General features: G+C 42.4%; 1 protein-coding gene across 1 annotated transcript; it reads left to right on the forward strand.

Moving 5' to 3' along the window:
* Positions 1-2,291: 2,291 nt before the first annotated feature.
* Positions 2,292-25,462, forward strand: LOC138609470 (NLR family CARD domain-containing protein 3-like). The gene is made up of 9 exons (XM_069682105.1): positions 2,292-2,401; positions 10,767-10,842; positions 11,111-11,240; positions 11,469-13,269; positions 13,377-13,550; positions 18,508-18,681; positions 22,485-22,652; positions 24,175-24,221; positions 24,763-25,462. The coding sequence occupies exons 1-9, from the start codon at positions 2,292-2,294 to the stop codon at positions 25,278-25,280; spliced, it is 3,198 nt and encodes a 1,065-aa protein (XP_069538206.1). The 3' UTR covers positions 25,281-25,462.
* Positions 25,463-27,158: the final 1,696 nt, after the last annotated feature.

The raw sequence follows: 27,158 nt of genomic DNA on the forward strand, positions 1-27,158 counted from the left end.
TTGGTAAGTGACACTTGTCACTGTTTTAAAGACTCTCAGTTTAATTTAAGTGTAAAAATAGCTGTAAGCTAACAGTTAGCCACCAGGTGTGTTAGCTGCTCTGATTACAGTAGAAGTGCAGACAGCACAATGACTCTCAGTTACCAGGTAGGCTATGCTAACCATGCTAACAATTCTAACAGGACAGTTAAATTACAGATTCACCCCTGGAAAAAAACACTGTCAGTCAAAGCTGGTGTTCTCTGCAATCAACAGAAGCAATAATATTTTAACTTTGCCTTAGCTGTGGAGAAAGTTGTACAAACAGCTTGTGGTTTCACCCGTTCTAAATTCCTACAACACCCAGCATGCATTGCGTCGCTCTCTCTGAAAGGAACGGCCCAGCAAGAGCGTGGTTATATAGGGAAGTTACAGCAGGTCTGCGAAAGAATTCTGCCTGTTTGTTATGTTCGTTCCTTCGACCAGAACAGTTGGTAAACATAGGGGGTAATTAACTGGTCTCAGGGTCCGATTCACTAAGCACATCGCCCTGATGATATTCAAGCGCAAACTCGCCCATGAAGTTTCACAGATCTGTGCAGTTTGCTGTTGTTTTGTGTCTGATTGTGGAGAGAAGCTGTCTGCAGCTCCACTCTCTGCTGGGCGGTGCTGCGCTCTCAGCTGCGCACACACTGACGGACCTCGACTGCATGAGGAGACGGGAGAGGAGGGGCAGCTCTTTGAACAGCTTACTGTAAAGCCCAGACTCGACAGGTGTTTACTTACTCTCTGTAACGCAGCTTTATGTTTTTAAAATGAGCGCGCAGCAGCAGCGTATAGTCCATCCACATAATAATCCCCTTCCTGCGTAAAGGCTCAGGACATGTGGACAAAGTGTGCCCGTGTGCCGTGGTTGAGACTCGCACAGCCCCAGACTGATTGGTCCCCCGATTATAATAATAATGACACAATATTATTAACTTGTTTTTAGAGACAAGTACAATTTTTGATCACACAAAAGGTGGAATTGTCGCCATGATCAGTGTAAACTCTGAGCCTGACAGCCCTTATGATACTGCACCGCAGCTCCCACCACCTGCTCAGCGCTGGCGTCTGTGAACTAGGTGCTTTTTGCCACGAGGGATAGAAAAAGGGACAAATTTGCCCCCAATGTTTGCATAACATGACTCATTGAAATACACGCAAACGGCTCCGAAGCACAGAGACGCTGTTTGCTCTGCAGCGCACTTTGGCGTGCATTGGAGTATGAGGCAGAGTCTTTATGTCATTTGCACAGGTTTAGTGGGCACAAAAGCCGTGCAATCCTTTAGTGAATTCCCTCCTTAGAGTCCTCCCAAATATATCGACAAACAAGACAAAAACAGAGCATCATGGTGCTCACCTGCGTTGTACTGTAGTGTAAGGAGAGCAAGAGGAAGACACGCTGGAGTGAAACAGTCCTTATTTCCAGTCAAGGACATTGATTGCTGCAGGCGATCAAAGGAGGCGGCGTCCTGGATTGAGGAAGTGAAGTTTAGCAGGCTCCCTGGAGTCTGCTAGATGACACGTTTTACGTAGTCTTGCGGAGGTTTTCCAGAGAAGCGGATAGCGTCCTCCAAAGGCACAGAGCGAAATTGTATTTTTGTTGTACCATAATGGCATTAACTCCCCATAATAGCATGATAGGACTGAGGTTGAAAATCGGCAAAGTTACACCTTAAAAGACAGCAGTGAGTGAAACTGAGGGAACGTCATCGATTATTATTAACGTGTCAAACATACAAATCATGACAGAATCAGTGTGATGTTCAGGAAGTCTTCACAGTCTGTGCTGCAGTAAAAGCTCAAAGTATTATCAGCTACATGGACTTAAAGTATGAGCAGTAAAAGTACACAGTGTGAGTGTGCTGTAACATGTGATATGATGACATCATTGTCAGTGATGCGTTCAGGTGTACCACGTGTTTTACTGTGAAGCTCATTGTGAATAGTTTCATGTGAAGCTGTAATCATTCTTTATTGATCAATGTGCTGCTTCTGCTCAGAGTGCAGCTCTGCCAGCAGGGGGCGCTCTGCTATGGATCAGTGTGAGGACACAGAGGAGGGAGCCCCTCCCTCTAAAAGCTCTCTGTGTGGGGAACATGAAGCTCTGAGGTGAGATGAGGATCTCTAACTGTCCATGACTCTCCTCCATGTCACAGCTCAGCACTCACATCACTGCACCATCATCACTCACACTCACTGTCACACCTGCTGCTGAACAGGTGAACAACAGCTCACTGTAACTAATCATGTTGTTTGTTTGTATCAGGATGCAGCAGCAGAGACCAGACTCTCCTGGACCCAGCTGTGTGTCCATGAAGAGTGACAAGTCTATGGGTCACCCTATTGACTTTAAAGTTGGACATCCTGCTGATGGAAGGTAAGAATCAAAAAATTAATGTTCTGACTCTGCTGAGAAAAGACTCATGTCCTGGTCCAGAGCTTCATAGTGTGTTCTGTTACTCATCAGTATATTGTTTCAGCGGTGACATCACAGTGTTCACCTGTACAACAGTCACCTGCAGAGTTGGAAAGAGAACTGAAATATTCTCCTCAAGTAAAAATACTCTTACTTTGATGAAATCCTACTTAAGTACAAGTACAAAATTACCAGTCTAAAAATGTACTCAAGTCAAAGTGAAAAGTAGCTTGTTTAAAATGTACTTAAAGTAAAAGTTACTTAGTTACATTTTTTAACAACAACGTACCGGGGGAGCATATGCTTAGTAGTTACACATTGTGACCTATAAGTATATTCATACACAAACATACATACTGTAGGTACACATGCACACCTACACCCCTACAGAGATACATGTAATTATACATATGCACACACACGTACATAAATTGACACATACATACCTACCTATATAGATCTACTGAAATTCACATTGAAATAATAAACCAGAAGAGTCCAAACTGAAGTAGTTAGTAACTGCTGTCCGTCTCCTTTTAAAGGTAGGCAGCGTCACTTGTAGCAGGACAGTCATGTGCTCCATTCCAACCCTAACCCTAACCCTGAAACGAGTAACAAACACAATAATAATAATAACAACAATAATAATGATAATAATAATATAGAAGATAAAATAAATAAAATAAATAATAAATACATTTAGATGCTACATTTTACAATTTCTTTTCAGGTGAAGCTGACATTCCAGGTTTCTATTATGTTCATGTGTGGTTCCCAGAGCTGCACAAAGTCTCTCCGCTTGCCTTTAAGTAAGTTAGTCTTTCCAGACCGATAGAGTTCGTAAGTTCCTTTATCCACATTTTCAATGATGGAGCGTCCATACTCTTCCAACACAGAGCAATAGCTCTCCTGGCATGTAGAAGTCCAAAGTCCAGAATTTTAGTCCGCTTCTGTGTTTGTATAAAGTCCTCTGGATATATTCCAAGCACACAGAGTTTGACATTTAAGGGGATTCTGGTGTTAAACATCTCTGATAAACATTTTGTACCATCCTTCCAGAAAATTTGAATCTTTGGACATAGACAGTGAAAAAGAGTGCCTTTCTCATTTGAACATTTAGTACAGACATCTGGAATAGTATCAGACATGTGGTGGAGTTTGATAGGGGTTATGTACGTTCTCATCGACCATTTATATTGAAGTAATTTAAACCATGTATTTATTGTCTGCTTTTGCACTTTTAAACAAGCCTCATTCCAGTCCGCCTCATCGATATCTTCCTGTATATCAGTTTTCCAAGCATTTAGTTTATCAAGTGTTGAATCTTTTGTGTATGCCACCAATATGCTGTAATATTTAGATAGGTGGCTCTTCCCTCCCAAATTTCCAAGTGTTATCTCCTCAAGTTTTGATAAAGGTGGAATATACATAATCTGTTCATATTTAGATGAAATGAAGCTTTTTAACTGTAAATATTTGAAGAAATGTTTTTGGGGATTTGATATCTCTCACATAATTGATTAAAAGAAAGTAAAACACCATCTACATAAAGGTCCTTCATTTTCTGAATACCTTTTAAAAACCATGACCCAAATCCTCCATGCTTTCTGCCAGGTGTAAACTGCTTATTACCCCAAATAGGAGTAAATTGCGACAGTACAGGCATATCACCTACATGTCTGTGTGCAGCATGCCAAACTGAAATTGTAATTTTAAGAAAGGGATTTTTAGTTACTTTTTTCAATGTCTTGATATCTGAAGAGTATAGATATACATTTAGTGGAAGATCTGGAATGGACTTTTGCTCAATGCTTACCCGAGCTGGAGATGCCGTGGTGCAAAAGTAATATGATGCTGAAGTCAGCTGGGCAGCCATGTAGTACCATCTAAGATTGGGGAGTTGAAGCCCTCCCCTCTCATAAGGAAGGTATAATGGTTTAAGGCGGAGTCTAGCCTGTCTGTCATTCCAAATGAATTGACTGAATATTTTGTTAAGTTTATCGTAGAACATGTTTGGTAGTGGCAATGGGAGTGTTTGGAATAATATAAAAATGTAGGTAAAATAGTCATTTTTAATATATTAATTCGTCAGACCATGGAGATAGGCAAGCTGGACCATCGGTTCAATGTTCCTGTCACCTTGTCTACCAGGGGGTCATAATTTGCTGGGATTATTCCATCTAGTTCAGGAGTGATTTTAACACCTAGGTATTTAAAACCTTCAGTAGTTGTCATAAAAGGAGTATTTACTACGGGATTATGTCTTTCCTCTTTATTAAGAAACATTAATACTGATTTTGAATTATTAATTTTATATCCAGAGAACCCTCCAAATGTTTCAAGTAATGTCATTAGATTAGGGATGCTATTTTTTAAATTTGTCAGGAAAAATATTATATCATCTGCAAATAAAGAAATGCGATGGTCTATCCCCCCAATTGTAATGCCTGATAGTCCTACGTGTGCTCTTACAGCCATGGCTAGAGGCTCAATTGCTAGTGTGAATAACAGTGGAGACAGAGGGCAGCCCTGTCTGGTTGATCGCTGTAAACTAAAGGGCTTTGAGATGTTACTGTTAGTCAGGATTTGTGCAGTTGGGTTTGTGTATATTAATAATCGAATCCAGTTGAGATAAAGTTCACCTTGCCCATATCTTGGAAGGACTTCAAAAAGGTAACCCCATTCTATTCTATCAAATGCTTGACATGCATCTACTGATAGCATTGCTGTATCTTTTGCATTCTGTCGCTCATGCAATATATTTAACACCCGTCTGATATTGTGATATCCCTGTCGTTTTTGTATGAAACCTTGTTGATCATCAATTATCATTTAGGGAGATATTTATCTCATCTTTTAGAAAGTGCCTTGCAGAGTATCTTTGTGTCACATCCCATTAAACTAATTCCCCTGTAGGATGAGCATTCCGTTGGGGGCTTGTTTGGTTTTAATATTAGGGTTATTGTTGCTAATCTTAGTGAATGTGGGAGCGTTCCTAAAATAAACGATTCTTCATACATGTCAAGAAGTGGCCTTGAAAGTTGTTTTTTAAATGTTTTATAAAACTCTATAGGTAATCCATCCGGTCCGGGTGCTTTACCGATATTTATATCCCCTATAGCTTCACAAAGGTCTGCTGCTGTTGTTAATGGACTATCCAATGTTATTTTTTCATCATCTGATAGAGTCTGAAATTGCAACTGGTCAAGGAAGGTTTTTTGAGCCTCTATATTTCCTGTATATTCAGATTTGTATAGTAATTTATAATAGTTTTAAAATGGTCATTTATCTCTGATGGTTCTACAGTTAAATTGCCGGATGTTGACTTTATACTATTAATTGTTCTTTCAGCTTGCGTTTTCTTTATTCTCCAGGCCAACAATTTCCCTGCTTCTTCCCCTTGGTCGTAATATGTTTGTTTCATCCACATTAGACTTTTAGCTACTCTGTCAGTTGTTAATTTATCGTAATGAGCTCTCATGATAGACAGATTATGTAACTTTTCAGGGTCATTGTTATTATAAATTTCAGTCTCCGCGTTTTTAATGTGGTTTTCTAGTGCTTGTAATTCTTGGTTGTGTTGTTTGGTTTTAGAACTTGTGTAACTAATAATTTCACCTCTTATGTAAGCTTTAAATGCTCCCATCTAATGCTGGCCGTGGTTTCACCTTTATTTAGTTCTAAATATTTATCAATGCGACTTTCCACAAATTTAACAAAGGTTGGATCTTGTAATAAAAAAACTTGTAACCTCCACCTTCTCGGGCATTGCTCAATCCTACCTAATTGGATCTCCATAGAAACTGCTGCATGATCACTAATTACAATACTATTGTACCAGCATTTTTTGACATTAGACATGAATTCCACAGAGACTAAAAAATAATCAGTGCGTGAATGACTTTTATACGAGCTTGAGTAACAGGAGTATTCCCTTCTGTTTGGGTTTTGTGTCCTCCACACTTCAATCATTCCTAGGTCTTTTATATAATTAATCAGAGTTTTCCTGGTTTGTACATGAGTTGTATCTATTTGGGTGGATCTATCTAACACTGGATCTAGGGCACAATTAAAATCTCCTCCCATAATGTAAAGTCCTTCCAAAGCTGACACAGTTAAAAATAGTCTTTCAAAAAACAATGGGTTGTCGTCGTTAGGGCCATAGACATTTATAAGATTTAATTTTAGTGTCAGGATGTTACCTTGAACAATAATATATCTTCCGGATGGGTCTTGAATGGTTTTTGAAAGTTGAAATGGTATTGAATTGTGTATGAGAATGACAACTCCCCTTGCATGACTACTGAAACAAGCATGAAATACTTGACCTGGCCATCTTTTAATCAAATAATGTATGTCTGAGGAAACTAAATGTGATTCCTGTAGGAATATTATTTTAGATTTAAGATATTTTACCCTATTTAATACTTGTTTCATTTTGGCTAGTTTTCTCATTCCACGGACATTCCAGCTTGAAATATTAATGTTCAAACTACCTTTCTGTTTTGTTTTCTCCATAAATCACTATCTCAGCATGGGGTGAAGTTATGGAATTGTAAAAAAAGTAAAAATAATATGATAATGATGAATAAAATGCAAGTACACACACACACACACACACACACACACACACACACACACACACACACACACACAATAGTCTGAACAATCCCTCCCTCCATCTTAGCATTTCCCAAACTGAAATGCACATCTTTCCCCTTAAGTAACTTTGGGGGACGCTGATCCACAATTTGAGGAGCAACTAGTCAGCGTAGCCCAACCCAAGCCCTCAATATCAACCAGTGTCCGTCAACCGTACACTTTCAAAATGGCTTAGTAATTTCTCCCTTTTGAATGATAAAATATCGGTAATACAGTACAACCATATTAAGAAAATGTATACCGGACCAAACATCGGCTACAAAATATGTAAATATTAGCAACCCATTATATGCACTACACAGAGTTGTGTTTAAATAAGCACACTTGAAAACAGCAAAAGGTATGTATATACTTACGAAAGAACCTGGTATATATATGTGTGTGTTCGAAACTCAACTCAAAACAGCTCACTTTGAAGTACTTGGACTCCCATCTACACCTCCTGATAGTCACAGCTAATTAGCTGTTTCTCAGTTGGAGTCCTAATATTATGTTGTGGTCTTCAGTACCGCATCATTTTGAGTTCACGGGTCACGTGTAGCTGCTGTTGCTTGTGGAATGTTTTTGCAGAACTTTTCAGCCTCCTGTGGCGTTGAGAAGAGATGGATCTTACCTCCGTGCAGTACTCTCAGCCTGCATGGGTTATGCTGGAATCCACGGAAGGCGTTTATGTCAACAAACAGCTTCGTTACCGGGTTAAATCCCGTCGGATGCAAACAGTCTCTGCCGAGAGATCCTCTGCAAATGATAACTTGACCCCGTCATGTTTAATATCTTCGCTTTGCCTCTCGATAGACGAACTCCTTCTCCTGGAACTTTAAAAAGCGAACCAGGACCGCTCTGTTTTGGTTGGGCTTCCCCGATGCTAGTGTACGGTGCACCCTCTCCAATGTAAACGATCTGTTAGGGTTCAGCCTTAGCCATCGCGGTAACATGTCGTTAATGAAGTTGAGCAGTGTTTGTTGGCCCTCAGCTCCTTCTCTTATACCAAAAAGCCAGAGGTTCTCACTTCTGCCCCGGTTCTCCAGATCTTCTGTTTTAGACTCGAGATATGAGATTCTCTTCGTGGCCGAGTCTAGAGCAGCTTCTGCCTTTTCAAGTATTTTTTCGGTCTCGTGTATGCGGCTTTCAGCTTCTTCAATATGTGCTGCGTTGGTGGAAACATCCCTTTTTACTTTACTTTCCAGCACAGCCATTGAGTTCGCCATATCAGTCAGATGGGTGTCGATATTGTCCAACTTTGTTCCGAAGTCCGCTTGGAGTGATTTCAGCTCCTTTAACACTTCAGCTATGTTAGCCATGTTAGCTTCTGTGTCGCTCGGTGGACTTGGCGGAGTTGTTTTAGTGCCAGTCTTGCGTCCTCAAGTAAAAATATCACACTGCTTGATTGCAGAAGGTTTTGACATATCAAGACCGAGGTTCTTCATTAAAAAGGCGACTGCACGCGAGGTACGCCCCTGCCTGGGGCTGCACAGCCATCAGCCACTATCGGAGCCCAGATCTGCCGATGATTATAGTTTATCGGGGCAGATTAATCGGCCAAAACGATCAATCGGTCGACCTCTAAAATAAAATAATCCAACAACTCAGAGAAAAACAAACAAAGTAGAAAAAGCTACGTAAAATGAGCTTCCGCCTACCAAACTGCTTTAGGATATTATTTTGTTCAGTTACCAGTAACCTAAACACAAACCAGCTCCTGGTGTAACCTGGGCAGAAGACAGTGACAGCTCCTCCATTGGGGACATAGACAGTGTCAGCGCTGCTGTCGTCTGGGTCTCAGAGCGGTCCCTACTCAGCGGCTCATATTTAAGTCCCGTCCATTATAATGAAACCTGGGATTCTCATCGTAACATTGAAAGTTTTGAACTCCAAGAAGTTAAACTGGGCATGCAGTGGGGTCACTCAGCCCCGCAGAAGAAAGACTTAGCATCCGTGCTTGATAGCACTGCCTGGTCTCTCCTTCATGTCTCGCCTACGCTGCTTCACCTGCAGCTCAGCTCCCTCTCCGTCTTCTCCCTCTGGTCCACTCAGACCTGAATATCAAGTTCCTGGAGGGGCAACTGAGAGCTTCGGGTAGGTTATTTCCCCAGACTCAGTGGACGTTCTTTAATTGTGCCGGGTAGATGCATTTGGCATTAATGTTTTTCTGCTTTAATTGTTTAATTACACCCCTCACCTGCGTTCTCTTCTTTTGTAACTCTGGGGAATAATCATGGTCAAAGTATGTCTGCCCTGCTCCGTAGAGGATTTGTATTTGGGTCCATCCATCCATCCGTTGTGTGCAGTAGTGGGTAGTAACGTGTTACACTGAATCCGTTTCATGTACTTGAGTAATTTTTTCAAATAATTGTACTTCTAAGAGTACTTGTTTTTCGTAGAATACTTTTTACTGTTACTCTGGTAAATTTGCGATAAAAAATATGTACTTCTACTCTGTTACATTGGGCTACACACGTCTCGCAACTTTTATTGACACCAGGGTTGGAAATGAAGCCCCCGCCAGTCCGAAGTATAACTGTTAAGGATCGGTTAATGACTTCACCACATACGCAGACGTGTCTGTGAAGTGGACAGCGGTACTTCCATCTGACAACGACACCACTGTCTAATCCCTTAGCAGATGCCAGCGACGTCTCTGCTACTGGTTTCTAGTGAATACGCTAACGCAACCAACCTCTACTAAGTTAACCATCATCAGTGTCGTCTGCAAGCACCAATTAGCAACTAATCAAAAGCTAACCACAGAGCATAGAGGAGAAGAGGGGCACGGTGAGCCGCCTCGTGTTTCTGGTGCACACTGTTTGTCATTGAAGCAAACATTCATGAGACACCATCATTTCTTTCTGGCAGTGATGGAGACAAACACACAGGAGAAGGGCTGAGTAATATTCAGGCCTGCACGTGTTTTTTTTTGGTTTGCAAAGAAACATTTTAGTCGGCTATATCAGTTTAATGACAAGTATGTCAAAGCAAACTATCTGGGTCAAATGACCGCCGACCAAATGACCAAAAACAAATCATATCAGCGATGTTGAAAAACATTTATGGAATATTGTTACGGTTAGAAAAGATGTTTTAAAAATAAGTGAACGTTAGCCAGTTACTGACAGAAGAGTTTGGACAATGCATGGTAAGATTTCATTTAATCTGAATATGATTTAACTTCTGAATGTGCACATCGTCTTATCTTGTGTTACAACATATTGATGTAATGAATTGTGTCTAATGAAGTTACTCACTGCTTGAGTAGTTTGTTTATGTGATACTTTCTTACTCTTACTTAAGTAGTTATTTCTAAAGCTACTTTTACTCCTACTTGAGTAAATATAATTATAAAGTAAGAGTACTTTTACTTGAGTACCGTTTCTGGTTACTCTACCCACCACTGCTTGAGGGGTGGGTTTCTGTACTCCCAACCCTGACAGTTCTTGGTTGCCTTCATTCTGTCCTCTGCATCACTGGCAAAACATGTCTTGGCAGTTTTGGAATAAAACCAATAGTGATCATAATCAGTGGTTTGCTCTCATGCTATCTTTCCATCCTTTAACATTGGACACCCTCCTCCCACTGACCCAGCCCTCATGGTCAGACCCCACAGCTCACTCCCTCTATCAGTCAGCTGTGTCATTAATTGTCCTTAAACTTGATGTTTTCTCCACAGAGTTCAGCAGAGCTCAGAGGTTCACAGTGATCAGTCAGCCCAGCAGCATCAGACAGACCTGGACTCCACATTTAAGGTGTGTACAACACACTGTTTACAATGAACTACATTAACTACAGGCTAAATGCCAAACCATCATTCAGTCTCCATGCTGTTCTGTTTGAGCAGCAGGCCTTCAGACTGACTGATGGATCACATGTTGTGTTCTACCACTTTATATTCATGTTCAGAGTCTGGTTCTGTTCCAGCTGCTGGAGGAGAACATCGTCACATTTGTGAAGAACGAGCTGAAGAGAGTCCAGAGGGTTCTGAGTTCAGATTACCCAGCATGCTTAGGGAGTCAGAGGGAGGAGGAGGAGGTGTTGGATGGTGATGATGAAGATCAGAGGAGCAGCAGAGATGCATTTGTGAAGATCACTCTGCACTTCCTGAGGAGAATAAATCAGGAGGAGCTGGCTGACTGTCTGCAGAGCAGTAAGAGGATTTAATCAGGTTTAACATGATGGAAAGAGGAAATGCAGGTTTACATTTCTAAACTTAGTAAATATGATACACACATCTATATCAGATCAGAGCTTGTTTGTCATCCACTAAATGCTTTAATAAAACTGATGCAGAAGGAAAAACTCTAAAGCCACACTTGAATGTTGAGATTTTCTTCAGGATCCACTCTTTGATATCATTTGTTGTTTGTTTATTCAGGAACTGTTGCTCCAGAGTGCCGACAGAAACTGAAGTCTAACCTGAAGGAGAAGTTCCAGTGTGTGTTTGAGGGGATCGCTAAAGCAGGAAACCCAACCCTTCTGAATCAGATCTACACAGAGCTCTACATCACAGAGGGAGGGACTGGAGAGGTCAATGATGAACATGAGGTCAGACAGATCGAATCAGCATCCAGGAAACCAGACAGACCAGAAACAACCATCAGACAAGAAGACATCTTTAAAGCCTCACCTGGAAGAGATGGACCAATCAGAACAGTGATGACAAAGGGAGTGGCTGGCATTGGGAAAACAGTCTTAACACAGAAGTTCACTCTGGACTGGGCTGAAGACAAAGCCAACCAGGACATACAGTTCATGTTTCCCTTCACCTTCAGAGAGCTGAATGTGCTGAAAGAGAAGAAGTTCAGCTTGGTGGAACTTGTTCATCACTTCTTCACTGAAACCAAAGAAGCAGGAATCTGCAGGTTTGAAGAGTTCCAGGTTGTGTTCATCTTTGACGGTCTGGATGAGTGTCGACTTCCTCTGGACTTCCACAACAATGAGATCCTGACTGATGTCACAGAGTCCAGCTCAGTGGATGTGCTGCTGACAAACCTCATCAGAGGGAAACTGCTTCCCTCTGCTCGCCTCTGGATAACCACACGACCTGCAGCAGCCAATCAGATCCCTCCTGAGTGTGTTGACGTGGTGACAGAGGTCAGAGGGTTCACTGACCCTCAGAAGGAGGAGTACTTCAGGAAGAGATTCAGAGATAAGAAGCAGGCCAGCAGAATCATCTCCCACATCAAGACATCCCGAAGCCTCCACATCATGTGCCACATCCCAGTCTTCTGCTGGATCACTGCTACAGTTCTGGAGGACGTGTTGAAGACCAGAGAGGGAGGAGAGCTGCCCAAGACACTGACTGAGATGTACATCCACTTCCTGGTGGTTCAGACCAAACTGAAGAACATCAAGTATGATGGAGGAGCTGAGACAGATCAACACTGGAGTCCAGAGAGCAGGAGGATGATTGAGTCTCTGGGAAAACTGTCTTTTGAGCAGCTGCAGAAAGGAAACCTGATCTTCTATGAGTCAGACCTGACAGAGTGTGGCATCGATATCAGAGCAGCCTCAGTGTACTCAGGAGTGTTCACACAGGTCTTTAAAGAGGAGAGAGGACTGTACCAGGACACGGTGTTCTGCTTCATCCATCTGAGTGTTCAGGAGTTTCTGGCTGCTCTTCATGTCTATCTGAAGTTCATCAACTCCAGGGTCAATCTGCTGTCAGGAGAACAAACAACCTGGTGGTCTTATATGTTTAGAGAAAAACCTGACCCAACACGTTTCTATCAGAGTGCTGTGGACCAGGCCTTACAGAGTCCAAACGGACACTTGGACTTGTTCCTCCGCTTCCTCCTCGGTCTTTCACTAGACACCAATCAGAGTCTCCTGAGAGGTCTGCTGACACAGACAGGAAGTGGTTCACACACCAAAAAGAAAACAGTCGAGTACATTGGGACAAAGATCAGTAAGAATCTGTCTGCAGAGAAAAGCATCAATCTGTTCCACTGTCTGAATGAACTGAATGATAGTTCTCTAGTGGAGCAGATCCAACAGTCCCTGAGATCAGGACGTCTCTCCACAGATGAACTGTCTCCTGCTCAGTGGTCAGCTCTGGTCTTCATCTTACTGTCATCAGAAAAAGATCTGGACGTGTTTGACCTGAAGAAGTACTCTGCTTCAGAGGAGGCTCTTCTGAGGCTGCTGCCAGTGGTCAAAGCCTCCAACAAAGCTCTGTACGTGAACACATCATTCTCCATGTTAAATCTAGTTTTACTTTATTCAGAAAAAACAACTATTTCTTGTAATTGTTTCCTTTTATGTACTGTTGATTCATCTTCAGGCTGAGTGGCTGTAACCTGTCAGAGAGAAGCTGTGAGGCTCTGTCCTCAGTCCTCAGCTCCCAGTCCTCTTCTCTGAGAGAGCTGGACCTGAGTAACAACAACCTGCAGGATTCAGGAGTGACTCTTCTGTCTGCCGGTCTAAAAACTCCACACTGCAGACTGGAAACTCTCAGGTTAGTGTGCAGCTGTGTGAAAATGATAACCCTCTGGGCTCACATGTTCTGTATATTTGCTCAGTTCTCAGCTCTCAGTCCTGTGAGTCTGAATAACCCTGTAATTAAAATGGCTTTAATATCACACTGAAGGGGTCAGCTGACAAAGGATCTTGTCACCAGTATTGTGTTCATGTTCACGGCTCAGTAACTTGACTTGGATATATATGTGACGAGCGGCAAACACACCCTCACTCAAGGGTGAGGTTGGGTACAATTTATTAATTTTATTTAACTACGGGAAAGCCTGACAACGCCACCCTGGGAATTTCGCCCAGGGAGATATTTAAATCACAGTGCAGTTAATAAGGCACTCAGGTTCGTTTTACAAATGGAGCATGAGACGTGGTTCAGGTACAAAAAAATACAAATATACTTTATTTTCAAAAAGGTAAAATTGACTTATTTTAAAATAACACCATATACACAAGGATGTGAGGGAAGGGACCCTAGCAGGGCTGGAGCTTACCAGTGGGAGGAAGTGGGACCATGATGGGGAGAGGAATCCCAGGAGAGGAGCACCCGAGGGTTTGTGACACTCGCGCACACACACACGCACACACAATGGTGAAAAAGCAAAACCACGGGTTACACAGCACACAGGAGGGGGATACCACCACCAGGACACCAGGACCACCACCGTAAGCTTCCAGTCCTGAAAGGAGAAGGGAAATTAGTGAGGCTGGACACCGTACATCAAAACACAACTTCTCAAAGAACAATTTACCAAAATTAAGCTTCCAAGAACAACAACAAAGAAAGAGAATTTACCAAAATTAAGCAGTTGAAAATAACAACTCAAAGAAACAATCTGCCAAAAGCAAATGTACGCAAAATTCTAATGTATGACACAACAAAAGAACTTCAGCTGTAGTACTTTCCAAAGTTGGTTTCACACAAACAAGCAAAATTAAACAAACACATACAAGACATTTAAATCGGTGGTGAAACCAAATTCAGAAAATAACCAAAATTAAGTGAGCCAACCCGCCACTATCACTCATTAAAATAAATATAGGCCCGATACAGTCAGGACACACATATGCCAGGAGCAAAGCAACGCAAGGCGAAGCAAGGCAGCTGTGAAGCGTGCTACAATAAAGCCAGCAAAGAGAAGCAAAACAGCGGCAGGCAAAGAGAAGCAAAACAGCGCCCGGCAAAGAGAAGCAAAACAGCGCCCGGCAAAGCAGCAGTGTTTCTCTGTCGCGTCACACGACCCAGTCAATCTCGATCAGCGCACAAGATCACACACATGGGAGAGAGGAGGAGAGGCGAGCTTCATGCTCGCCTGGCTGCAGTGGCAAACCACGGCCGGCACAGAGCGTCAGGACGGGGATTCCCCGTCGACGCAGAGGCCCTGGGTTCGACTCCGACCTTCGGCCCTTTGCTGCATGTCCTCCCCGGTCTCTCTTCTATCATTCCCGATTCTATCCACTGTCCTGTCCAATGAAGGCAACAAAAGGTTAAGATTTTTTGACCTGAGCGAGTTGACAGGTAAGGGTGACTTAGTTTCCTCACCGTGAGCCAGTAAATACTCTGGACATAAGTGAACTTACTTTGAATGTGTGTAGCTACATTTGGTTCTGTGAAGAGTCTTGTATTCCCACACGTCAGGTGAAACTTTATCCAAACAATAAGCCATGGATCACTAAGTCGTTGAAAGAAATAACAATGAAGAAACATAACCTCTTTAAAAATAGCAGTGTTGAAGAGAACAGGGAGGTAAAAAGACTGGTTAGGGCAGAGATTCAAAAAGCTCAATTCAGTTATATGGATAAAATTGAAGACAAATTTAAAGGTAATGATCTAAAAAGTTTCTGGAATGGCATGTCAGTCATGACAGGCACAAAAAAAGGTAATATGAATATTAAAATGGATGGTTTTAAATCAGACAAGGGGCTAGCTGCTCATTTTAATCGTTTTTATCTCAGGTTTGATACAAAAGATTTTAAAGAACAAGCTGATCAGATAGAATTAGAAACCTCCTCCACTCCACAGCTTGAATTGGGTGTACAAGATGTCAGGAACATACTCCGTAAAACCAAGACCAACAAGAGCCCCGGCCCTGACAATATATCTGGTCATCTTCTCAAACACTGCGCAGATCAATTACCCCCTATTTTTCACCACATATTAAAGTGTTGCTTAGAGCAACAAAAGGTTCCTACTCTGTGGAAGAAGTCCACAATAGTACCAGTGGCTAAGAAAAAGTCCCCTAAGGGCATTAGTGATTTTAGACCTGTGGCCCTGACTTCGCTAGTTATGAAGGTATTTGAAAAGCTCATCAAGAGAGAGCTAGTTGGAGTTGTGGAGGACTCATTGGATCCTCTACAGTTTGCCTGTAGGAGTAAAAAAGGGGTTGATGATGCTGTTCTTACCCTTCTTCATTTACTTTTTAAACACCTTGAAGGTCCAGGGACACATGCACACCTGTTATTTTTAGATTTATCTTCTGCTTTTAACACAAGTCAGCCCCACATTTTAGCCAACAAACTGCTAAATGATTTGAATCTGTGTCCTGGCATTGTTGGATGGATTTTAGACTTTCTTGTGGACAGATCCCAGTGTGTCAGGATTAATGGCTCTTTGTCGGACACATTGTTCTCCTCCACTGGTTCGCCACAGGGCTGTGTCCTTTCACCAATCTGGTACATTTTTTACACTGACAGCTGCAGAAGTTCCCAGCCAGGAAGACACATTCTGAAGTTTGCAGATGATACAGTCATAGTGAGCCTGTTACAAGGAAGGGAAATAGCACGTGGCCCAATGGTGGACGATTTTATAGAGTGGCGTGATAACTCTTTTTTAAAATTAAATGTACGTAAAACTAAAGACGTGCATTGATTTGAGAAGGCAGCCTAATACACCAATTAAAACAGCAATTAAGGGTGAGATGGTTGACCAAGTCCAGTGTTACAAGTCCCTGGGTGTTGTTATCGACAACAAGCTAACATTTAAAGAAAACACAGACGCAGTCTGCAAAAAGCCACAGCAGAGACTGCACTTTCTCCGTCAACTTAACTGGTTTGGGGTGTGCAGCAGACTGATGAATCTGTTCTACTCCTCCATGGTAGAGTCTGTCCTCACCTTTGCCATAATCTCCTGGTTTGGTAACCTGTCATTAGGGGACAGAAACAGGTTACAATGGATCATAAGAGTTGCCAGTAAGATTATTGGCATAAAATTACCTGATCTGTCTTACACCTTCTCCAAGAGAGCAACATCTCAGGCTGGAGACATCTTACAGTGTCCTCGACATCCTCTCCATGGTGAATTTGAGTTCCTGCCCTCCAGCAGGAGATTTGGACTACCAGTGGCAAAGTCCAACAGGATGAGAAATTCTTTTATCACTCAGGCCAAGAAATACTAAATTCAAAAGTGGAACCTGTAGATGAAGTATTTTCCTGTTCACTTCCAGGAACTATTGATGGTCTTCTAATTTTTGTTTTAATGTTGGTGTTAGTGATGGTTTGGAGTTTTACATGTTTCATTTTCACTTGATGTATTCTTCATGAACTCTTATGTGTTTTAATGTTCTTTGTAACCGAGTCTATGTGTTTGTGTTTTCTAAATGTTTTTGTCTCACTTGGCTGCAAAACAAATTTCCCCTCGTTGACAATAAAGTAAAAGTTGAAGTTGAAGCCAGTGAAGAGATCTGAGGATGGGGGTAATGTGAGACCTGGTGAGGAGTCTTGCAGCAGCATTCTGTGTTGACTGCAGGCGATTAAGCGCAGACTTGCTGAGTGACGAGAGGAGTGTGTGGCAGTCGTCGAGGTGAAACTACAGTTGAAACTAAAGTTCTCAGTTTACTTATATTTCTTAGGTGGACATAACATGATCTGGTTACCTGCTTAACATGGCTGTCAAAAGATGATGATTTATCAACTATTACTCCTAAATGACGTGGGCTAAAGCCAACAGCAGAGGAAAGGGGCCCAATGTTGTGATCCTGTGAGCTGATTGGATGGAAAGAGCTCAAGACGGTAGGAATAAGAGAGGAGCTAGCATGAAGTGGATGAGAGTTATGATGCATATTGGACCTAATAGTCATTACTTTATCAACACAGAAGGAAAGGAAGGTATTGCAGTCATCAACAGTGAAACATGGTAATGTGGAGAGCGCTGGTGAAACAATGTTTTAAATAGTTATGAAACGTTGGGATTTCTTTTTGATGAAGAAATCAGGTCAGCAAAATAAGCCGTCCAGGCTTCCTGTACTGCTTCTTTAAAAGAACGCCGGAGATCTTTAAGATGTAGGCGATGCACTTCCACAGACGTTCAGACCTGTGACAGTGTGGTCTCAGGCAGCAGACAGCCTCTGTTATCCACTGACAACTGTTGCAGGTAGCCCGAGTCCTAACCTTTGAAGGTGCCTCTTTGTCCAGTAACGTGGAGCAATGACCATTAAAAGACTGCGTTAAAAACTCAACATTGTGAGGATTTATATTAAAATCACAGCAGGAGTGTGCTGAGAACTGGTCGGCTGTATTTCCTGTAATGAGGAGGCTCTTCTGAGGCTGCTGCCAGTGGTCAAAGCCTCCAACAAAGCTCTGTACGTGAACACATCATTCTCCATGTTAAATGTAGTTTTACTTTATTGAGAAAAAACAACTATCTCTTGTCATTGTTTCCTTTTATGTACTGTTGATTCCTCTTCAGGCTGAGTGGCTGTAAACTGTCAGAGAGAAGCTGTGAGGCTCTGTCCTCAGTCCTCAGCTCCCAGTCCTCTTCTCTGAGAGAGCTGGACCTGAGTCACAACAACCTGCAGGATCCAGGAGTTAAGCTGCTGTCTGCTGGGCCAAACCTTACACTGGAAACTCTCAGGTCAGGATTAAACAGATTTAACAAGTTTATCCAAAAAGATTTCATTGACTTTCTATATTTGATTTGTAATTAACTGAGTGAAGATCCTTTTCAGGCTGAGTGGCTGTAAACTGTCAGAGAGAAGCTGTGGAGCTCTGTCCTCAGTCCTCAGCTCCCAGTCCTCTTCTCTGAGAGAGCTGGACCTGAGTAACAACAACCTGCAGGATCCAGGAGTGACTCTTCTGTCTGCCGGTCTAAAAACTCCACACTGCAGACTGGAAACTCTCAGGTTAGTGTGCAGCTGTGTGAAAATGATAACCCTCTGAGCTCACATGTTCTGTATATTTGCTCAGTTCTCAGCTCTCAGTCCTGTGAGTCTGAATAACCCTGCACAGCAAATTCGGCCCTTTGGAATAAACTCTCTGAGTTAAAATCAACTCAATTTGAGTGTACATGTGAGACCATCGAATAAACTCTAGGGCATAGTTAAAGTTACTCTTTTCCGGGAGTTGATCTTTCAACTCTTTTTAGGAGTTAAAACTGAACTCCTCTGGGAGTTAAAACACTACTCCCATTAAGAGGAAAAAGCACTCTCATTGAGAGTTCATTTTAGGTGAACTCTTTCACAGTGTTAACAGTGAAATTGTTTTATTGAACACTCACAGAGTTAATATATAAAATCACAAAAAATGTTTTTTAGATGAAAATTAATACAAAAAACACATAAATTACTTCAATGCCTTTATTTGAACACATCCAGAAAGTGTGTTCACAACTCCTTGCTTCATGAATATTAACTTTTGTAACAAGTTACATTTCGAGTAAAAGCTTTCTGTTACACTCGGTAGGAACGGGTTGAACCCAAAAGCGGACACAAGGCTGGGGTCGGATGAACAAGGTATTTATTTAAACACCACTGGATACAAGCTACTGTTAAATTGAGGCTTGACGCTGCTGAGGAGCTGCGAGGTGTGTTGCCGCTCGGGGAAGCGCAGGGTAGGTTGCCGCTCGGAAGAGCGCAGAGCAGGTAGCAGCGGGGCTGAAGAGCTGCGAGGTGTGTTGTCGCTCGGAGGAGCGCAGGGCAGGTGGCTGGTGGCAGCGGGGCTGAGGAGCTGCGAGGGGTGTTGCTGCTCGGCGGAGCGCAGAGCAGGTTGAGTGCTGCAGAGGTGCTGAGGGCTCGAGGCACGGAAGCGGAGTCGCACGTTGGTCGGTGCTCAGGAGGACACTGCAGACAGAGCAGGACGAAGTTAGTTGTAGCACAGGGGAAAAAACACAGGAGCACTATAGAACGTCTAAACACTATGAAAGACTGAGCCATATACCGCGTGTGGTTCACGAAATCATCTGGCAGCAGACAGCGTGAGGAACAGGGCTTTTAACCAGGCGCTGATTCTCAACCTGCTGCAGGTGCGTGTGGGTGTGATCACTCCCGAGACCGCAACTCCGCCCAGCCCTCCGGTGCACCTCTGAAAGTAGACAATCACAAGCACAAACACACAACACCGACACTGCAGCCACAGATCGTGACACTTTCTTCAGTAACAGTGTAAACATGTAACAGCATACACATTTAAAATAAACAGCTACAATGGCAGCTTAACAGTTAGGAAATTGTGTGGTCAAATGGAAATCACAAATAAAAAATATGTAGTAAAAAAATAAATTTGCATATTTCAGCAAAACTGGAAAAAAATACACCATACCACATCCCTCTGTGCTGCATAAACTTTTCTGAGGAAAGTGCAAGTGTGATCATTTTTAAAACAACCTTAAATGTAAATGTACAGCAGTCTGTTAGGATTCTGAAAGCAAACTTCTCTGTAATGCAGGATTATGTTAACATGAAATAGAATGTTAAACGTGCTGTTAAAGCACGAAAACATGTACAAGAACGTAAAACATGAATTCAATACATTCAGTTTGGCCAACATTTTAGGCATTTTAGGCCAACAGATTAAATAATACAGCCCTCTGACACAACATCAAAATAAAAATCACACCCATAGGACATTTGAGAATCCAAACTTTTGAAATGTCTTAATTTCTCCCTTTCTAGAACCAGTATCTTCCTGGGGATGTTTTCACTAACTTGGAAAGCATGGAAATGGTCATGGAAACAAGTTTCATGTTCATTTAGAACTAAAACACTTTACCATTGTGCAAAATGATAGAAGTTATTTTGCTGAAGACTGGTGTGTTTTCTTGTGTCAGTACAAACAAAGAGGCCAACGCGATATTCACACTTTACCCAGTTTGTCAGGTTGACAGTGGCTTGTGAATCAATGTGAAGATATGTAGACACATGCTCTGTACACTCTAGTGTTTCAAGCGAGTTGACAGGTAAGGGTGACTTAGTTTCCTCACCGTGTCGGGCTCTGTAAGTGAGGGTGAGAATTTTGAACTTCATCCTTTACACAACGGGGAGCCAGTGAAGAGATCTGAGGATGGGGGTAATGTGAGACCTGGTGAGGAGTCTTGCAGCAGCATTCTGTGTTGACTGCAGGCGATTAAGCGCAGACTTGCTGAGTGACGAGAGGAGTGTGTGGCAGTCGTCGAGGTGAAACTACAGTTGAAACTAAAGTTCTCAGTTTACTTATATTTCTTAGGTGGACGTAACATGATCTGGTTACCTGCTTAACATGGCTGTCAAAAGATGATGGTTTATCAACTATTACTCCTAAATGACGTGGGCTAAAGCCAACAGCAGAGGAAAGGGGCCCAATGTTGTGATCCTGTGAGCTGATTGGATGGAAAGAGCTCAAGGCGGTAGGAATAAGAGAGGAGCTAGCATGAAGTGGATGAGAGTTATGATGCATATTGGACCTAATAGTCATTACTTTATCAACACAGAAGGAAAGGAAGGTATTGCAGTCATCAACAGTGAAACATGGTAATGTGGAGAGCGCTGGTGAAACAATGTTTTAAATAGTTATGAAACGTTGGGATTTCTTTTTGATGAAGAAATCAGGTCAGCAAAATAAGCCGTCCAGGCTTCCTGTACTGCTTCTTTAAAAGAACGCCGGAGATCTTTAAGATGTAGGCGATGCACTTCCACAGACGTTCAGACCTGTGACAGTGTGGTCTCAGGCAGCAGACAGCCTCTGTTATCCACTGACAACTGTTGCAGGTAGCCCGAGTCCTAACCTTTAAAGGTGCCTCTTTGTCCAGTAACGTGGAGCAATGACCATTAAAAGACTGCGTTAAAAACTCAACATTGTGAGGATTTATATTAAAATCACAGCAGGAGTGTGCTGAGAACTGGTCGGCTGTATTTCCTGTAATGATGCCGGCATGCAATGTTCTTTTAGGACAGGAAAGGTCATCAATTACACAGAGATCAAAGGAAATACATGAATGATCACTGATCAGTTGGTCTTCACAGCAGATATCATTAATATCTAGTCCCAGAGATGAAGGTCCCAGGTGTGACCCCTCCTGTGAGTGGGGCTTTAAACATGTTGCTTGAAGTTCAAAGATTCAGTGATATTAAGAAATTCAGTGGCTACACAGTTTGTGACATCATCAATGTGCAGGTTAAAATCAGCAGCTAAAAGTGCTCTGTCCAGCTTCATGAGAGAAGTCAGAAAGTGAACTCAGGTAAAAAGTGAGCAGCTGGACCAGGAGGTCGATCAATGAGAACACCACAGTGAGACCTCCACCGCGGCCTGAGCGACGTGGAGTCCCAATAACTGAACAGTCCATGGGGCACAGTTCATTTAAATGAACACATTCTTTTTGTCAGGTTTCAGTGTAGAAGAGAAAAGACGGACTGTCCCTTAAAATAAGTCATTTCATATGTGAGCCTTGTTACCCACAGATCTGCATTAATCAGACACATTTTAATAGAGGAACGGGGCCTTCAGGGGGGCATGCAGGTTAAAGGATCACTCGCCCACCAGGGTGATGCTGACTATGACGAGGGCGTGAGTGCTGGTTAGTGATCCTGACTGGGATGAGCATGATTACAGGAGTGAAGGCAGAGATACAAGTTATAGAGTTAGTAGTGACCCCTCCTAGCCAAGAGGGGGAGCTGATGGGGTGTGTGTGTGTGTGTGTGTGTGTGTGTGTGTGTGTGTGTGTGTGTGTGTGTAGTCTGTCAGGCTGTCTGATCACACAGGAAGGCTGTGCCTCTCTGGCCTCGGCTCTGAGCTCTTCCCACCTGAGAGAGCTGGACCTGAGCTACAATCATCCAGGAAAACCAGGAAAGAAGCTGCTGTCTGCTGGACTGGAGGATCCACACTGCAGACTGGAGACACTGAGGTACAGACAGACAGACAGACAGACAGACAGACAGACAGACAGACATGTTTTGTCCCTCAGCTTGTTTCCATCTGTATAAATGATTTGGATCTTAAATGAAGAAATCTAATGTAGGTGTACATTTGAAGAATTGAATTGTGGGTATTTTGTTGTCTGCAGACGATGTTGCTCTACTGGCTGAATCAGAAGATGATTGACAACATTTGTTAAAGACCTGCTGTTACAGGTGGAGGTTGTTGATTCATCAGAGTAAAACACAGATAATTCACTTCAGAACAAAGGGTGTTCCAAGCAGGAGGAAAATGTTGACTCTTGGGACGGTTACATTGGAATACACACCTGAATATAAATATCTGGGATCTTCTCTTGATGAGTTTATGACTCATGAAGCTGGAGTTAAATGATTGGCTGGTTGGGCTGGCAGAGCACTGGGGTCTGTTGTTACCAAGCTGCAGATATGTAAAGATGTTGGGTGTTCCACTTCCTCTCAGCTCTATGATGCATGTGTTTCCCCCACACTGAATGATGCCTCAGGGATATGGGGATTCAAAGACAGTAAAACTTCAGACGTTATACTAAACAGAGCTGAACGCTGTTTTTGAGGCGTTCATAAATGAGCTCCTACTTTGGCTGCTCAGGGCGACGTGTTGGTTTCCTGGATCTATACAGAGAAAATGTGAAATGATACGACTGTGGAATCGTTTACTGAACATGTCAGAACATCGGATCAATAGGAAGGTTTTTCTGTGGACTCAAATGTACAAGTCTCCATGGGCTGCAGAGCTTCATGCTGTTTGTGAGGAAGCTGGCTTACAGTATATATACAGGAATCATTTATCATGCAGCCTGAACACAAGTAGAAAAAGTGATTTGCTAGATTAGAATAAAAATGGTTCAATGATATCTTGTTAAAACCTAAATTAGGAACATATATCCAAATCAAGCACAGTTATGGTGCTGAAGCTTACGTTACAGCAAACTGAACCAGGAGTCAGAGGTGTTTAGGTGCACAGGTGAGAACAGGAATCCTTCCTCTGGCTCTTGAAGTGGGCACATTTAAACACATCCAGGAGGAACACAGGCTGTGTGAGCTTTGTGAGAATGAATCACATTTTCTTTTGTATTGTCCTTTTTATGATGAGATCAGAGCATCCTTGATGAATGAAATGTATGCTGAAAATCCTCAAATGTTTTGGTGCTCTGACGACGACAGGATGGAACGTTTGTTTGGCTTTAATGTTTATAAGTCGGCCATTTTTGTTTGTAGATCCTGGAAGAAACGTCAGGATGGTTTATTTCTTTAATATTATTTCTGTTACGTGTCGACTTCTGGTTTCTGCTGTCTCTCTGCCTTTTTATGGGCCGGACATGTTGTTTATGTCTGACAGTAATAACACAATTAATCACACACAGACAGACAGACAGAAGCTGTCTCTCTGTCTCTAACTGGTGACCTTGCTGTCTGATGGAGGATGTGAGTGAAGCTGTATGAAGTCGATTCTGATCTGGTTTCTTCCTCCAGGTTGGACCATGGTGGACGGCACAGACTGAAACCTGATGAGAGGAAGTGTGAGTGTGTTTGAACTTTGATTCATGAGAACACAGCTGCTCATGTTGGGCTCCACTTTTTGTAATTGTCTTGACTGAAGATGAATTTCAATCAGGATTGACTTTCTGTTTTTGTCAGTGTGGCTGTAAAGATGTACGAAGTGAACAAAGTGAACAGCAGGATCCAATCAAAAGAATCAATACATTTGATGATCAGTGAAGAGAAGATTCACTGTGTTTCTTCCAGCTCTGATCTTTCTGCTTCATGTGACCTCTGACCTAATAACAGTTTGAGACAGCAGATGGTTCACAGCTTCTTTGTGCTGCACTTTTATTACTGACACTTGATTGTGCTCTTATCCTGGGCTCCACACATCCTGACTGCCATGTTCACTAACTGTTCATTTCATTACAGCTGCAGTGTTGAGTTTCAGTGCTGCCAAATATTCACAGTTAAACATGAAATCTAAGTTTGACTGACTTTCAGAAACTGTCAGTAAAGTTGTTTTTGAATGAACAGATGATAACCTGCAGCTGTGTTGTGTCTCCTTCTCTCCATCAGACGCCTGTGAGCTGGAAGTGGACACAAACACAGTGAACAGAAGACTCAAACTGTCTGACAACAACAGGAAGGTGACATGTGTGTGGGAGGATCAGTCATATCCTGATCATCCAGACAGATTTGATTATTGTCCTCAGCTGCTGTGTAGGACTGGTCTGACTGGTCGCTGTTACTGGGAGGTCGAGTGGAGAGGATGGGTTGATGTATCAGTGAGTTACAGAGGAATCAGGAGGAAAGGAAACAGTGATGAATGTTTGTTTGGAAGAAATGATCAGTCCTGTAGTCTGAGCTGCTCTGATAAAGGTCACTATGTCTGGCACAATAACAAAAGAACAATCATCTCCTTCTCCTCCTCCTCTGGTAGAGTAGCAGTGTATGTGGACTGTCCTGCTGGCACTCTGTCCTTCTACAGAGTCTCCTCTGACACACTGATCCACCTCCACACCTTCAGCACCACCTTCACTGAACCTCTTTATCCTGGGTTTGGGGTTTGGCCTGGTTCCTCGTTGTCTCTGTAGGTCAGAGAAACTCTGCTGACTGAACATCACTGACTCTGTTCACTGACTCAAACTCTTTCATGAGTCTGATTTCATCACTTTGATTTGAATCATTTTATGAGGTTAAAAACTCAAAGATATTTACTTGTAAAAAAGAACTCATGATTTTTATTGTTTTGTGTTTCTGTTCTATTTTGAACGATGTCGTCGTTTATTTGAATAAAATCTTGACCTTTGATCCTGAAGGAAATCATTTCATCTCGTCTGTCATCACTTTGAACACATGTGACGTTTGTCTTGTAACAGGTGACCCTTTGTGTGAGACCACATGGACAGAGATGTTGGAACACTTTCATAAAGCTCACATTCACCATATTAACACAGCGGCCATTTTCTTCTGACGTGAAGTTCAGGGTGAGAGGCTCAGATACTGTTAGCATGTTGTGCTGCTGCGTTCAGGTGCTCATTTGTATAAACATAGTGAAGGTGACAGTCTTTGTTATTTCACGGCTTCATTGATCAGCAACTGAAAAGACAACAGACAGTGAAAATCCAAAGGAGCATCAGGACATATATCAAGGTAAAACTCTGTGTGTTATTAAATATGTTGTTTAACCTGAAATGTGTTCAGATGTTCCTCCAACAAGAGAGGTATGGTGAGCGCAGACACAGATAGCTGCTAATCAGTGCTAACACATCAATAAATGAAGTGTAAAAACAGTGTGTCAGACGTGTTGGACGGTCTGTTAGTCCAATAAAGCGCACACACGGATTATCTGTCTGATATTTACATGAACAAATCTCCAAAAGGCTCCAACAGCACAAACACGGCCCAGAGGTTACGTTCAGTGACTGAATTAGCTGAAGTGACACCTAGCAGACAGCTAACAGCTCCCAGCTGTCACTCAAAGAGGCCACGCCCCTAACGATGCATCACTTTAATCAGAATCAGCTTTATTGGCCAGGAATTTGACTCCGGTTAAACTTTGGTTAACACTAAATATTAAAAATAAACTAATGGATTTTAGTGCAGCTTTTGATCTCATAGACCATGACCTACTACTCGTTAAACTATCTGCATGTGGATTCAAACCTTCAGCTGTTAATTGGATGAGAAGTTACTTATCCAGCAGACAGCAGAGTGTCATGTTTCATGGTACCCTGTCAAATATTAAATCATAACAATGTGGAATCCCCCAGGGCAGCTGTCTAGGACCTCTCCTGTAGGCCATATTTACAAATGATCTACCACATGTATTAAAAGAGGCAGGCATTGCTACGTATGCAGATGATACTACAATGTATGTATCTGCAGAAAAGAGCCAGGATCTTAACTGAATGCTTCAAGAGGAGTTGATGCTGGTTTCTGAAAATAGGCTAAAGTTGAACATCTCAAAAACAAAGATATTTGGTTCCAGACATGCTCTGAAGACAGATCAACAGCTGTGCATCTCTTTACAAGGGGTCCAGCGCTTCAAAACAAGAGCTTAATAAGATCCAGCTCACCCAAATCAGAGCTGCCCGCCTGGTTCTTCACTGCTCAATGAGGGACAGTGTGGACGGGATGCATGCAAGGCTGTCATGGATCAGGTTTGGAAGAGAGACCTGCATGTAGCCTGGTCCAGTAACCTCTAATTTAAGGATCATATAGTTTCACTTTTTAACAGTCATATTGAAACGCTCTTTACCACAGAGGGAGTTATAGAGATAGAGCTTGCAGTGTGTTCCTCATGATGGATCACATGATGGGCTACATGCAATTTAGCATTCAGCTCCTTTAATCAGGTATGAATCCTAGTATGAAGTCCCACTTAGAGCACAGGTAATCCTTACAAGTCAGTATCTGGATCAGGTTGACCCAAACCAGTTTTCTTTGAACAACCGGGATAAAAGTAAGAT

This window comes from Semicossyphus pulcher, unplaced genomic scaffold (genome assembly GCF_022749685.1).
Source record: "Semicossyphus pulcher isolate SPU_LCO1_2020_fin unplaced genomic scaffold, fSemPul1.0.p SCAF_5, whole genome shotgun sequence".
Taxonomy (NCBI): Eukaryota; Metazoa; Chordata; class Actinopteri; order Labriformes; family Labridae; genus Semicossyphus; species Semicossyphus pulcher.